General features: G+C 41.7%; 1 protein-coding gene across 5 annotated transcripts in view; it reads right to left on the bottom strand.

The window, feature by feature from the left end:
- Positions 1-15,596, bottom strand: part of NEK11 (NIMA related kinase 11) — a 377,860-nt gene that overhangs the window by 361,834 nt on the left and 430 nt on the right. For 2 of the 5 annotated variants that reach the window (XM_075587098.1, XM_075587094.1), the window contains exons 1-2: positions 15,369-15,529; positions 863-1,127 (exon numbers count right to left, since the gene is read on the bottom strand). In XM_075587098.1, coding sequence (XP_075443213.1) covers positions 863-1,032 — 170 coding nt within the window. In that variant the 5' untranslated portion in view covers positions 1,033-1,127; positions 15,369-15,529. Of the gene's footprint in view, positions 1-862; positions 1,128-2,570; positions 2,699-15,368; positions 15,539-15,596 lie in introns of those variants that run through there. The other 3 variants (XM_075587095.1, XM_075587097.1, XM_075587096.1) reach the window with 3 other exon arrangements.

Here is a 15,596-nt window from a genome sequence, read left to right as displayed (position 1 = left end):
AAATGGGGGGGCTCGCAATACCGCTGATACGGGGAGAGTGGGGGGGGCCCCGAACGTAACTCTAGTCCCAGGCCCAGGACTAAACATTCTCACTATTTCAAGAGAAGGTAGCAGGCTGGGACCGAACAACAAGAGAGCATGTGAAATATGAGAAAGCAGCAAATTAATTTGAAAGCCTTTTTTAAATCATTTTGATCTTCATATAAAGAAATGTTCTTTAAATAAATTACACTGACTCAGGTCTAAATTAATGAAGCAATTATGCTATCTGCAATTCAGTGCAATTAAAACTGGCAAAAAAACAGAAATACAATTCTCTTAGCATTAGGAAAGGAAAATTGTAAGTGCACATAGTCCTTAGGCACTTTCCCATATTTCACATGCTCTCTAGTTGTTCAGTCTCTGCCTGCTACCTTCTCTTGAAATAGTGAAGATGTTTAGTTCATAAACCAATAATAAATATTATACCCGTGGAGTACTGTAGGTACCTGCCTAAGTGGAGTTTATGTTGACACGGTTAGTAGGCTTAAATCATTTTTTTTAATCAAAAGATGCAACTAAATGACTCCCCTGGTAAAAGACAGGATCAACATGTAAAAGTTCACTAATAAATTGCATTCCTAGACAATTTGGGAGCACAGGGCTTTTGCATTTGTTTTCCATAAATGTATGACCAATTCCATTTGCCTAATAGCACACCCCATAAGGTATTGTAAGGTCCTGTATACAGAGTGGTGTATTCTGTTATAGAGGTACTGTTGGTCTGAGCAAGCTCACTCTGTTTTGCTAAAAACTGAATATTGACAAACAGTTTGATACAGACCAGAAAGCCTGGTGGATTAAATGGGAAGTGTTTACTTACAAGTTCTCTTCATCTTTTGCCTTCTTATCTAGTACCAAATAGACTGTGCCAAAGCTTCCCTTGCCAAGCCTGTGCTGTAGCAAATATCTCTTTGCAATCAATGTGTCTGTGCAGGCTGAGAGAGGCCTTGCATCACACCTCTTCCTCTGCGATTCCTGGAAGTTTGTCATGGCCACACAATCACACAGATTCCTTCTTTTCACCAGTCAGAAGTTTTACGGTTGGACATGTTATTCCATTGATGCTACAAGGGCAAAGAACGAACCTTTAAAGACATTAAAAAAAAAAGAGAAACATGTTACTTCCCATTTCTGTAACTTTAAGGAGTACGAGCCATGTCATATGCACACAACGTAAATCAACCGTTTCAATCCCACGACTAAGAGCATTGCTTTACTGGCATCAGACTGCGCCTCAACTCTATTTTACGGACCTAGTGTCCATTTTCGTTCTTTATAACTATGCCGTGGTGGTTAAAGAGACACACTACACTGGTCAGAGTGCACAGCGTTTAAAGAGTTGGTGAAAGAGGAAAATGGTTTATTTGTAAATATCTTTCATTTCTCAACCAGTGGCCTATACTGAAGACATTGTTCCATTCTCTCAATACAGTATATACAGCAGGGCACTGAGGGGCAAATTCAATCAAATGTGATATGTGTTAATGCACTCGAATGGGCTTTAACTGCCGTTGACTTGAATAGGAAATAATGGCGTTCAGGTGCGTTTACCCTTAATGAATCTGCACCTGAGTCTTTACTTCATGAGTTCTCAAAATGCCATTAAAAGATTGTGTCCTTAATGTAGGGAACATGTTTTCCAGGCATTAGTTTAATAGGTGTATGCTACAGGAAGAGAAAATTTTATTTTAAAAGACAATACTGTAATTGTCATTTTTACGATAAGATGTGCAGGTTTGGAAGTAAAGTAGTGATACTTTGTACCATCTTGTGCTATTACACATTTGTATCTTTGGTTATACCCTATAAAGATTAAAGCCTGGCAACTTTTCTCATAAGAGATTTAGGGGCTGATTCTATATGTGCCAAAGCGACCAATCGGGGGGCCGTTTTCATTTGAAATTTCCCCATTACCTTCAATGGGGAATATTATCTGAAAAATGGCCCTATAGGCCGCTTCGGCACATATAGAATCATCCCCATAACCAATTTACTTTATTTTGGCGAATCAATGAGACAGGTTTTCAAATTGGTAAAGTTAATGTAAAAGCTTGTGTGTGTGAATCGGTTTTTTTTAAGCAGATGTAGAAATGATTTGTTTTTGGTTTTGTATTTAAAGGTCACACCCCAACAGCATGGCGGCTCCATGGAAAGCTTTGACCACTTCAGCCTTCTATAACAAGCATCCCAAATTTCTAACCCCAGCTCTACCTTAGTGACTAAAAGCCACCCAACAACTTTAAATAGAGGACTTCCGGTATGGCAGCAGACAGAGCAGCAGCAGAAGACGGAGCTCTGTGAATGCTCTGCCAGATCGCAGCCAAAAAAGGCAATAATCTGCACACAAATTTTTTTTAAAAAGGCACCAGAGGAGTAGGGAAAGCTAGAGATGAGGCTCCTTAGCATTTTAAAGTCAGATTATCCCACAAAAAAAATGGAGGGGGGTTCTGTTTTGGTGCTAGGCAAAGTGAAAGCAGAGTGCTGAGCTCTGCAGAACCCCAGCTAGTAATCACCCAAACAGCACTAACCTGAACAAAAAGTGACAGGCATGGAGAGTGGAAAGGGTCCGAAGTGAGCTGGATGGAAAAATCTCTCGCAAAAAAATCCAAGATACCTCCAAAGCAGCAGCAACATCCTGAGAAGGCAGAGAAGAAAAAGGAAACATCCAAGATGGCTGCTGACCTCATGGAGCAGCATTCAGAGAATCAGCAGAATGTCTGTGACCCACAGGAGAGTGAGGGACACAGGTAGCAGAGAGAGCATGGTGAGGTGGCCAGAGCTGTGGGGAGGGAAATCATGTAGTCTTACAAATAAGGGGAGCGCTCGTAGTTCAGATGAAGAATATGTGAATAAAAAAAATAACAATAATGGTGTAGCCAATAGTGACAGTGAATTTAAACTTTAAAAAGATGTTGGTCCCACTCACAGATTTATATGATAAAGATAGTGTATCAGAGATCCACCTCTCTCTGATGGGAGCACTACAATGGTCCCTCTTCTTAAATAAGGGTCTTTGTATCCAATGTGGCTCGAGATAGAAAAAAATAGGACTCACAATAGTGTCATATATCCAAAAGAATATATATTGCACAGAAACAGATTGTGTATATAACACTCACATTTTATACAAATGTATCTTTCGTTGGAGAGAACTCAGTAAACGATCCTGGTGCTCAGTCGGTCCCACTTTGTTAGCTTCCTTCACCTCCGTATACAATGTGGAGTTTAAAATTCAAGGACAATAACAATGCACACCAAAAAGAAGGAAAATTGTATTGGGAAACTGCAAAGGCAGTGCTAAGGGGAGATATAATGGCCTTTTCAAATAAAAAAAGGAAGGAAATATACACGAAATTCAGGAAAGCTAGTGACTAGCTAAGCGAAGCACACTGGAGATTTAACTAAAACCCTCTTTGGCCACAAAAGAGGAATATTTTTTTTTAAAGGACATATGCGAGATATGGCTGCAGAGAAAGGAAGTAAAAAAAATGCAATATAGACACTTTAATCTGTATAGATATGGCAATAAAGCTGGCAAACTAATAGGGAATTTAGTCAGGAACTACACATCATGTAAACATATAACGAAAATACAGAAAGCTAATGGGGAAATCTCAACTGAACCCAAAGAAATATCGTTAGCATTTCAAGAATACTATCAAAAATGATATGGAGTGAGGAAAATACAGAGGTAATGGAGGATTTCATGGGAAAGTTACAATTGCCTAAATTAACAAGGGAAGATCAGCAAAGATTAAATGAGCCAATTTCCATAAAAGAAATATCAAGAAACGATTAAAACCCGTAAAAATGGCAAAGCAGCAGGGTCCGATGTGTTTGTGGCTGAATTCTATAAAATCTTAAGTGCGGAAATAGGTCTACCCCATAAGGAAGCATTCAAATATATATTAAAAACGGAAGAATACTTAGAAACGGGCAAGATGGCTTTCATAAGGATTCTTCACAGGGAAAACCCCACTAAATCCAGAATTCTAATAGACCAATTTCATTATTAAATCAAGATGCCAAGATCCTCTCAAAATTTTTAGCAGAGAGGCTAGCATCAATCCTACCAAAATTGAACCATCCAGATCAATCTGGATTTGTAAAGGGGAGACATCCGGTAAAGAATATTAGAAAAGTTATAGCTGCCGTAAACTGAACCAAATCTAATATAAAAAATAACAAAGATAATATTATAATATCAATAGACCCCGAAAAGGCTTTTGAAAATGTAAGCTGGAAGTAACTGTTCCAGGTTCTGCAAAAAGTGGGGATTGAGGGACCTTTCCTAGGATAATACAATCAATGTACACAGATACAAAAGCTAAAATAATGGCAGCGGGGTTACTGTCTCCCGAGTTTAAATTATACAGAGGTACAAGACAGGGGTGCCCTCTGTCACCTTTGCTCTTTAATTTAGTTATCAAGATTTTGGCTAAATATCTGAGATGTATGAAAAGTCTCAAGGGAATCAACACAGGGAAGTATGAGGCTAAATTAGCTCTACTTGTGGACGATCTGCTGCTCATGCTATCTAATCCGGAGGAGGCGTTGCCCAACATATTTAAAGCTATTGGGGAATTTGGCAAATTCTCAGGGTTCAAAGTTAATGTTACAAAAACAGAAATATTAATCCTCACAAATAAGAATGATGTAACATGGGATGAGAAGTTACCCTTTAAAAGGGCAAGGAAATCTATAACATATCTAGGTATTACTATTGCAGCGGACCTGGGAAAACTATATGTAGACAATTTTAAGAGTATTTTTCAGAAGGTAATAAAGGAACTGGAAGGGTGGCAGAACCTCCCTCTGAACCTGTCAGGGAGATGCCAACTGATCAAAATGGTCAGCTTTGCCAGAATTCTCTACCCCTTACAAATGTTACCATTACTAATAAAACACACAGATACCAAATAATTAAATAGAGCATTTAGTAGGTTAATTTGGAGAGGAGGATGACCCAGAACAGCATTAAAAAAATTACAACTATGCAGAGAATCGGGGAGACTAAATTTCCCTGATATCAGAAAGTACCATTTAGCATGTGTTATAAGGCATGCGGGTGATTGGAGAAAAGTTTCCACTCAAATTTAGAGTTAGAGCAGCAGCAGGTATGGCCTATGAATCTAAGATACACTACATACAAAGTGGGGAGCATTGCCCAGAGAGATCAAAGATAATACATTGGTAAGAGACACTTACGCAGCATGGAAGACAATGAGGTTGAATATGGGATTATCATACACAATCTCTCAATTTCTGCCTATTAAGGGAAATGCAAACTTCCTCCCAGGCCAAAATCAGACATCTTTTCATTTGTGGGAAGGCAAGGGCTTAAGGTGTACTGTATAGGACATTTGAAAAAGGAAGACCAGGAAAGGCTCCTTACCTTTGAGGAATAAAAGGAAAAGTGGGAGTCCTAGTTCACATGGATATTCGTATGCACAGATGATACATTATTGTAAACCACTCGAGAACTATAAAAAGGAAGTATTGTCAAATAATATATTTGATCATTTTTTTAGTCTTTCCAGAGAGAATAGATACACAGAACCAGTTTCTTTGATATTTGGCAACTTGGAGGAATGGAAGATCATGAATAACGGGGTGAGAATACCTAAACTCGTAAAAATTACATTATTGGCAGACAGAAAAACCATAATGTTACAATGGATAAAGGATATACCTCCTAACATGGAGATGCTAAATAAATATTTAACACAATTATTCATGTTAGATAAAATGGAAGCCGAAACCAATAAAGAGCTAAAAACGGAAACACTATTTAAAAAAATGGGATCCCTTTATTGAACTTTTACCAGACAGGGACAAAGAGGTTGTGATGCGGGCGTTTGACCAAACGTCGTGGTATTTACTAAGAAGTCTGGTATGTGAGAGGCACAGAAGTTGATGAGGGGGGAAAAGAATAAAATATCTAATGTCTGTTATCCCGAGATAAGGTTGGGACCTATTGCACAGAAACAAGAAAAAGAACTGTGGGTAAGGAGGGAAAAGGTACAGAGGGAAATGATGCAATGCAGATAGAACTGACTTATCGATTTCAAATTTAATTTAATTTTTTTGTTTGTCTAAAGTATATGTGATTTTAATATATTATTTACTGGTTTAGTGAACTGTTAAATGTAAAGGAATATTGTAATCACTGGAACTAGTATTGTGTGGTCTTGTTGAAATGTAATATGTTTTGTTATGGAAACGCAATAAAAAAACAATTTAAAAAAACAACTTTAAATAGGGATTCGTCATAAAAGAAAACATTTTTACATCAATATGTTTTAATAGAAAACTAGGATTTTACAATAAACAAATTAGAGCAGTTATGTGTGATTATGTGTGATTATTCTTTTAGCTGTCCTGGTTTTGTGACCGCAGCAATGTTGTAGTACTTTACTTTAGGGTTGTTGCCTCATTTGATTTTGTTTCTTATTTAGTTTTTTGATAATATTTTGGAGCTTTTGTACCAAGCGTAAAACTGGCGCACAGAGAATTCATTGTGTGCGCCTAAAGTTTCTCAATCTGCACCATCAGTGTAAAAAAAATGTTTTATTTCCATTTGTTTGGCACACAGAAATGGAGACTCCACTAAGCATACAGATGGAAATGGTATGTACTAAAAAAAGAATGTTCCTGGGTACCAAACAAGTACTTGCGCCTGTACCAAAAAATTATCCAAGTTCAACCTGGCACAAAGAAATATAAAAAATATACCAGCCCACACTTATTTGCCTTTATAATAACACTGATCTGTCTGATAGCAATGGTACATGTGGTTAGTTATCCCTTTAGATATTCATGTATTTCCTTAATTCTATTACCTGTATGTCCCGTTAATTTTGAAAGGAGTGAATTTGCCCTATTAATTTAATCTCCCTCACATTCCCTCCGTCCCCCACTCTATCCCCTTGTCTCTCTCACTCTCGCCTGTCTGTCTCTCTTCCCCCACCCTCTCTCACTATCCCTCCTCCCTCCCTCACATTACACCCACCCCTCTCTCTCTCCCACTCTCTGTATCTCACTCTCCCCCCTACCCTCTCTCACTATCCCCTTCTCTCCCTCTCCTCTATCTTCCCCTACTCTCTCTCACTCTCCCCCACTCTCTCCCTCATATTCTCCAAACCCCTCACTCTCTCTCCCTCTCTGTCTCCCACACTCTCCTCTCTTGTTTCTCTTCCCCCACCATCTCTCTCTCTCTCTCTCTCTCTCTCTCTCACATTCGGTCCCCCTTCTCTCAGACCCTCACCCCCCCTCTCTCACCCCATACCTCTCAGGCCCTTCCTTTTGAGTGGGGGTCCGGGTCCTAGCCAGCGGCAGAGTGGGGCCCACGTAGACGGCTAGTAGCGGAAGTTGAGTCCAACTTCCTGTGGGGCCTAACTTCAGGTTTCGGACAGCCATGGCTCCCCCCCCCCCCCCTGCCACTAGGGGGCAAGCGAGGGTGTTGCTATGTGCCAGGCTGGTTTATATAGATAATGCAGAATTAAGTTGCTATGTACGGTATCACCCAAACATGTATTTGATGCAGCACGTATTTATTCCATTATATATACCGTATTTCCTCGATTCTAAGACGCACTTTTTTTCCCTTTTTCACGTGGCTGAAATAGGGACTGCGTCCTAGAATCGATGTACTCAAAAAAACACAAAAAAAAACAGCCAGGGGGCGCTGCATAAGAAGCCACAGCAGCTTTCAGCGTTTGCCCTGCGTTTCTGCCACCCCCGGCTCCCACACAGAAGGAGCAGTGTGTACCGCTGTATGCCCCGTGACTCGCCACCAAACCCCCCCCCTCCCTCCAAGTGCCGGTCCCCAAAGGAGCATTGTATGTTCGGCTGCATGCCCCGCGCTCCCCCCTAGCTTGCTCCAAGTGCCGGTCCCCAAAGGAGCATTGTATGTTCGGCTGCATGCCCCGCGCTCCCCCCTAGCTTGCTCCAAGTGCCGGTCCCCAAAGGAGCAGTGTATATTCGGCTCCATGCCCCGTGCTTCCTCTCCCCCCCCCCCCCCCCCCCTTGCTGGAATTACCGCCCCCACACAGGAGAGATTGATTCAGCAGTGTGTGGCTGCATGCCCCAAAAGCCCTCTGTCTGCCTCTGCTACTCACAGCTGTGCTGCCGGCACCACAAGCCCCCCCTCCCCCTTGCTCCAAGTGCTGGTCCCCAAGGAGCAGTGTATGTTCGGCTCCATGCACCACAAGCCCCCCTCCTCCCCCGCTCTGCTCGTTGGAAGTGCCGCCCCACACAGGAGAGATTCATTCGGCAGTGTGTGGCTGCATGCCCCACGTTCCCTCTGTCTGCCTCTGCTACTCACAGCTGTGCTGCCGACACCACAAGCCACCCCCACCCTGTGTCTATCTCTGTCTCTGTGTGTTTTTCTCTCTGTGTTTTTCTTCTGTGTGTGTGTGTGTGTGTGTGTGTGTGTGTGTGTGTGTGTGTGTGTGTGTGTGTGTGTGTCCTTTCATACTCTCCCCTTCCCTCCAATCTCTCTCCCCCTTCTCTCCTTTCTCCATTCTCTCCCCTCCCCCTTCTCTCCATTCTCTCCCCTCCCCCTTATCTCCATTCTCTCCCCTCCCCCTTCTCTCCATTCTCTCCCCTCCCCCTTCTCTCCCCCATTCCCCTCTCTCCCCATTTCCCTCTCTCTCCCCCATCTCTCCCTCCTTTCCCCCTTTCTTTACCCCCCCCCCTCTCTCGCTTTACCCCCCTCTCTCTTCCCCCCTCCTCTCTCTCTCTTTACCCCCTCTCTCTCTCTTTACCCCCTCTCTCTCTCTTTACCCCCCTCTCTCTCTCCTCACCCCTTTCTCTCTCTTCCCCCTCTGTCTCTCTCTCTTCCCCCTCTGTCTCTCTCTCTTCCCCCTCTGTCTCTCTCTCTTCCCCCTCTGTCTCTCTCTCTTCCCCCTCTGTCTCTCTCTCTTCCCCCTCTGTCTCTCTCTCTTCCCTCTCTCTCTTCCCTCTCTCTCTTCCCTCTCTCTCTTCCCTCTCTCTCTCTCTCTTCCCTCCCTCTCTCTTCCCTCCCTCTCTTCCCCCAACTGTGTGTCTCTCTCTCTCTCTCTTTCTCTCTCTTCTGCACATTTAATATAGTGGGGTTTTTTAAATCAAGGGTGCATCTTAGAATCGATGGCGTCTTAGAATCGAGGAAATAGGGTATTAACAAAATGTATTCTTTTTTTCAGTATTGCTATTGTAAATAATATTACACTAATACAGTAATTGATATTTACTAAAACTAGTTATAAATAATAAAAGGCACGTAATTCTGTTTCAATTTAAATTGTATCAATCAGGTATTCAACATGATGCGTACAAATTAATTTCAATACCGAACTATGTGTTACATGTATAAAGCTTTCATAAATACAGTGCACACTTCACAACAGTTTGTACTACTTTCAGCAGTAAAATTGATGCCCCCAAAAAATTATCAAAAAACTATCAAATATGATCTAAGTACATAGGCCCCTTAGTTTATCAGAATAAATATCATTATTTATGTTGCAAACATTGCACAAAACTTGAGGTTAGGGGAATTTAAAGCTGCAGACCAAGCAATATCCTATATGTGTTTTTTTTATAAATCAGTTCTGTACTATGAGAAAATAAGTGTAGCATTTTTTTTAAACAACTCTGAATTACATTTTTAATGTATTATCATGTAACAGGCATTTCTTGTTTCTATAGAAACAATTTACAAAGTCATATCCCCTTCCTCTTCTGAAAAAGGCTCTGGCACACCCCTTTTTCAGCCCTGCCCACTCTCTAGCAGTGCACCAATTGTATGCAGTGTCTGCCTGGTCACATGATCTTCCCCACAGAACTTTGCATCTTTGGTCCTCCTATGCTGCACTGACAGCCATTTAGTGAACTCCTGAGCCGAATCTTTGACGTCCGATCACAGGAGAACGGATCGATTGGCAACTTAGCTAATTACTTATCATTGTGTGGATTGTATTGATGCATATATAAAAGGGGAAAAAAACATTTCTTTTTTTTAAACAGCAACTTGGGCTGCTGTTTTAAGAAAAAAAAGTCTCTAACTAGCTTCACGTTAACATGCTACAGTACAAAGCAGTATTGACTGCGCACTCTCATTTTGGAATGGAATAGAAATGGGAAACAAAACCCCATTATTGGAAGCAGCATTATTATTATTCCGTATCTTAGATTGTACCCGCAAACGCCACTGCAAATCTGGTAATGGTCTATGTGTTGGAGCTAATGCACAAGTTATCTTTTCCATAAGGAGAAGAGGTTTTGAGCATCTTTTTAGCATTACACAGAGCAGTATGTTCAAGACCAGGACTGCAACGCTGCTCACCACAACATGAATAGTCCTTATAACTGAGCCGTATACAGGCAATCCTCGGTTATCCGACACAATGCGTTACTCAAAACGGCGTTGTAAAGCGAAACGTTGTAAAGCGAAACGCGTTTTCCTATAGGAACACTGTTTAAATGAAAGGTTCTGTTCCTGAAGGCATTTTTAATACTAAAATACACCAAATATTTTATGCAGGCAATAAGATATGCAGCACACACACATTATATAGTGTATACTGTATTATATATATAATATAACATAATAAATAAAATATTATATAGTATAATATAATATTATATAGTATAATATTATATATATATATATATATATATATATATACGCTCTTACGACGCTTTGCAACGTTGTTTATGTGAATGTGTATATATATATACACACATACACAATGTTGCAAAGCGTCCTAAGAGCGTTGGATAAGCCATTTTGGCGTTGTAAAAATGAATATAGGTATGCATTGCATAGCGTTGGATAAGTCATTTGTTGTAAAGCGAAGCGTTGTAAAACGAGGACTGCCTGTACTTACTAATGATCTATTCCTTACCCTTTCCCGGCTGTACATAAACTGCTGCTTGAAGCCACCATTTAAATAAATACTGTACATCTACTTGTGGGGGGTGTTGGGGGAGGGGGTGGGATTAACTGTTTATTTTGATCATTTTCATAAATTATAAAAAGGTGAATGAGGAAGGAAACAAAAAAATAATAGGGAGGAGGAAAGGGAGGATGAGGATGTTACAATTCCTACACATTTCTATTTGATCATAAATTTACAATTCAGATCAAGTACATTAACATAATCAAATTCTGATATATTGTAAAGATTCCCAGGGGAACCACATCTCACCCAATGTATCAAAAGATCAATTTAACAGACTTGTGAGACGCTCAATATGATGAACTTGTTTTGATTTCTGCAAAATCAAAGTCATTGGCTGAGGTTCTTCCTTTTTCCAAAAGTTAGCTATAGTGCGCCTGGTAATCTCCTTGTGTTTAAGTTTATACACATACACGCTAATTGTATGCTATTACTGAATCATTAATACCAAGTTCCTTTTCTAAAAAACTCATGCCTCAAAGGAACCAATTATTACCAGCTGACAAGGAATCGTGATTCCGTGGAGTTTTATGAAACCTACTATATATTTTATGTGTCTCCTAACGTGTTAACTGGAGACATGACATTGTAATGTGTATTCTGCTTCCATAGAATATATAACTAAAGAACAATCGGGAGTTACAAATAATAATGAATACCCTTAATGAAGTGACGTTACTAGCATTGGTACCATATAAATATTCGTAGCCTGTTGCTTTTCTCTCAGTTTCCAACTTAGAGCCAAGGTGTACAGTCTATATTTAATGGAGGAATCATATCAAAATGAGTGAAAATAAAGCGTGATCTCTATAATTACATCATGTGGTTACAATAGTTGTTGCTCCAATGTAACATAAGTAGTAGGTGCAGAAAAATAACAGTTATTCTTTATAGAAGGATAAAGGGAGATTGATAAAGGGAAAAGTTTAAAGGTACATTCATACTTACACATTGCAAAACAAATGTCACTCATGAAAAAAATTGCACTAATTTTGCCCACCAACGGTTAATATGGTAGAAAAAGCTGTATTCATTCCCAGCTACTATACCAGCCCCATCCCTAATAATTGTATAATTCCTATATGATTGACTGGAATGCAAAGAAACTAGAAGAAAAGGTGCATGCCACATTTTCTCAAAAGACCTCTTCCATCTACTCTGTTCTTTCATTCTTCCTGTGCATCATGTCTACCCGATACCATGTTGTGCCACCTTATCTGTTACCTTAAACCCAGTATGCACCTGATCTAGCAACGCATGCTTCTACCTAATCTGCTGCCACGCCTGCAACCTTGCCACATGACCAAATACCCACGTGGGATTAACACCACATGAAGCTTAGTCAGAGAAAATAGTTTATAGTTCTCCAATGTCTATAGTAAGGAGCCCTCACGAACCTACTAAACCTGGGCTGTCAAAAACGTGGGCCGTATGCAGCCCACAAGGCGTGTCACTATGCAGCCCGTGCCCGTTCAGTGAACAGTCCACTGCAGGCAGCCAGACCCTGCCCTGGTGAGCAGGTGAGTCCGCCCGCCTGATCACACACACACACAACTGCCTGCCCGATCGCCCCCCATCCCAGAGCAGGAGAAACGAGAGGGAGAGAGAAACGGGTGACGAGAGAAGGGAGAGAGAGAGAAAGGGGTGATTGGGGGAGGGAGAGAAAAGGGGGTGATGGGGAGGAGAGAGAACGGGGTTATGGGGAGAGAGGAGAGAAAACGAGTGATATGGGGAGGGAGAGAGAAAGGGGTGATATGGAGAGGGAGAGTGAAAGGGGTGATGGGGACAAGAGAGAAAGAAATGGGTGACATGGAGAGAGAGAGAGAGACAGAGAGAGACAGAGAGAGACAGAGAGAGACAGAGAGAGAGAGAGAGAGAGAGAGAGAGAGAGAGAGAGAGAGAGAGAGAGAGAAGGGTGATATGGATAGAGAGAGAAAAAGGGGTGATGATAGAGGGGTGGAGGAAGAGAGGAGAGAAATGGCTGATTGGGCTCTGTGCACTCCTTCATTATATTCTATGCCAGGCGTTTCCAACCTTTTTTGGTTAAGGAAACTATAATTATATTGTGAAATTCTGCAGAACCCCAACCCTCTCTAATAGCGCTCTTGAGATCAGATGCATTGTAGGGAACCCCAACCCTCTGTAATAGCACGTCTGAGATCAGATGCATTGTAAGGAGCCCCAACCCTCTCTAATAGCGAGTCTGAGATCAGATGCATTGTAAGGAACCCAAACCCTCTCTAATAGCGCGTCTGAGATCAGGTGCATTGTAAGGAACCCCAACCCTCTCTAAGGCCTCCAGGGTAGAAGCGAGCACGATAGCGCACGAGCGCCATGACTTCAGGTGTTTATGTTGATCGGACGATTCCTGGCCAGCTAGTTGCGTGTGTAGGAGGGCATGCCCGTGACGTCACGTGAGCGGTTCGCCCTCATTGTCTGAACCGCGCACGTGACCAGGGCGACCGCGACAAATACAAAAATATTTGTCTCGGCAAGCATTGCGCCTCTGCACGCTCGTGTGTGCGCAGTACGGACGGGGGATTGAGTTTCAGAGTTTTGAATGCGAGCGAGCTCTCACCTTGGACGAGGCCTAATAGTGTGTCTGAGATTAGATGCATTGTAAGGAACCCCAACCCTCTCTAATCGGGTGTCTGAGATCAGATGAATTTACAATGCTTCTGTATTTGGTCCAATTTTCAAATGACCTGAAAATTGCAGTTAACCATTATGTATGCCCGGGGAAACAAGGGTTCCTAGGAACCCCTGTTCAAAAACACTGTTCTATGCACTACAAAGAACAGGAGCAGGCCTGTCGAGGAGTCTCAGGACCATCTGTAACTAATCACAAATTGTCTTTAACATTGAAAAATGTGTGTGTGTGTGTTTGTTCTGTCAGTTTGTGTGTTTTCTGTGACTGTCTGCCCCCTCTGACTCTAACCCTCTCTTCGACTCTCGTGACCATCTGACTGTCTCTCCTGTGACTCTCTATTTGTCTCTGTCTCTCCTGTATTTTCTGTGATCGTGTCCGGTTGAGAAATAAGGTTGAAAACCACTGAACTAGAGTATTTCAAAATACCCTTCTTTGAATGTGCTGATTTAACCGTTTTGTTGCTGGTCAGTTCATCAACCTATTTGCAAAGCAAACAATGTATGGAGATCCACGGTAAATGCATGCTTACCTTGCATCTTTTAATTCATGTACACATTGACTGATAAGCCATGGGCTTATTATAGGGGGTCACACATAACTTTTTAATGCCAGTAGGGCCAGCAACCCAAGGCTTTCAATAATGTGGAAGACAAAGGTTTTGTTTTTTTTTTAAAGAGCAATACAAATAAAAAAAAATTGGTAAACACAAGTAAATCCTCTCTTTATGAGGCATGTAAAACAGAAAATAAAATAGCTGGATATTAACAAAACGTATTGTCGTTCTCCTGTATTTGTAAAGTGTATTAACATTTTACAGTGTATAACCCTACATAACCTTTACATTTTCCTATGCATGGTGTGCAAGGTGCCAGACCTGTCAACACTAACTGTTTTGGAGTTAGTCCCACAGATCAGCAGTTTCATGGACTTCAATGCAATCTTACTGCTTAAAAAACAATACTGCTGCGACACACTTTATTCGAGCAAATGCCCAGTTTGTACCTGGCAGATACCTGGAATGCGCCGCTCCTCACCTCAGACAAGCCCCGTTGCGTTTGCCTTCCCAGCCTGGGTTCCTGCCTGGCTGACGGGCGGCTGATCTGTTAAATGATAATGATTAGGATTTAATAGGCTGCAATGCTTCGCGTGTCTACCAGATGGCATAAATTCATGAATTGTAATGCAGTATATATATATATACTGTGCAGTAATGCAGCCAGCGGGAATAAAATGCTTCAATCCCTGCCTGGAAAATAACGCAATGCACTCGGGCAGAAAACAGTCACAAACCTCAATACACCCGAGTATACCCGAATTCGTGGGACTAGCCGAGCTCGAATAAAGTGTGTCGCCAGTGTATTTCCCCATTATAATTCAGTTTTTTGGACCACAATCCCCAAACCTCACTCCTTAGGGTTGACATCTCAGCACCGGACGAGAAAGTAGCACCCTTATGTTTACTAACGTTACAAAACTGAACTCAAACGGCACCCATTCAAAAAAAATTACCCTCTCTTTTTTTGTTCTTACAGCTTTAATTTACCACAAACCTTTTACAGGGCCTGGTGAGGATAGCGTGCAGCTACATTAAAACATAGTACCATAGCCCTCAGCCTCATACTGGGAACCCCTTCTTAATAAGCATTAGCTGTCTTCATAGGCTTCAACCGGACAACTACTTTCTAATGGGGTTTTTGCTCAACAATGAATTTTATAATACTGCCCTGGCTCACCTGACTTGGCACACACTATAACACTGGCTGTTTCACCTCTCCCTTCCCCTGTTGCCAGTGCGGGTGCCTGTGTGCATCCTCTGTGCAGCTGACTCAGCAGCAGCCTCTGCCCACCTTCGCTGCTCTTTGTTTACACTCCGTATCCATGGATACGTGACGTCACAAACATGACACACACCCCCCTGCCGGCCGAACGCCTCCTTTCTCTCAGCGGCTATGGACGCCTTT

Source organism: Ascaphus truei, chromosome 2, assembly GCF_040206685.1.
Source record: "Ascaphus truei isolate aAscTru1 chromosome 2, aAscTru1.hap1, whole genome shotgun sequence".
Classification (NCBI taxonomy): Eukaryota; Metazoa; Chordata; class Amphibia; order Anura; family Ascaphidae; genus Ascaphus; species Ascaphus truei.
The sequence above is the reverse complement of the archived record's forward strand: the minus strand, read 5'-3'. Positions and strand labels throughout refer to the sequence as shown.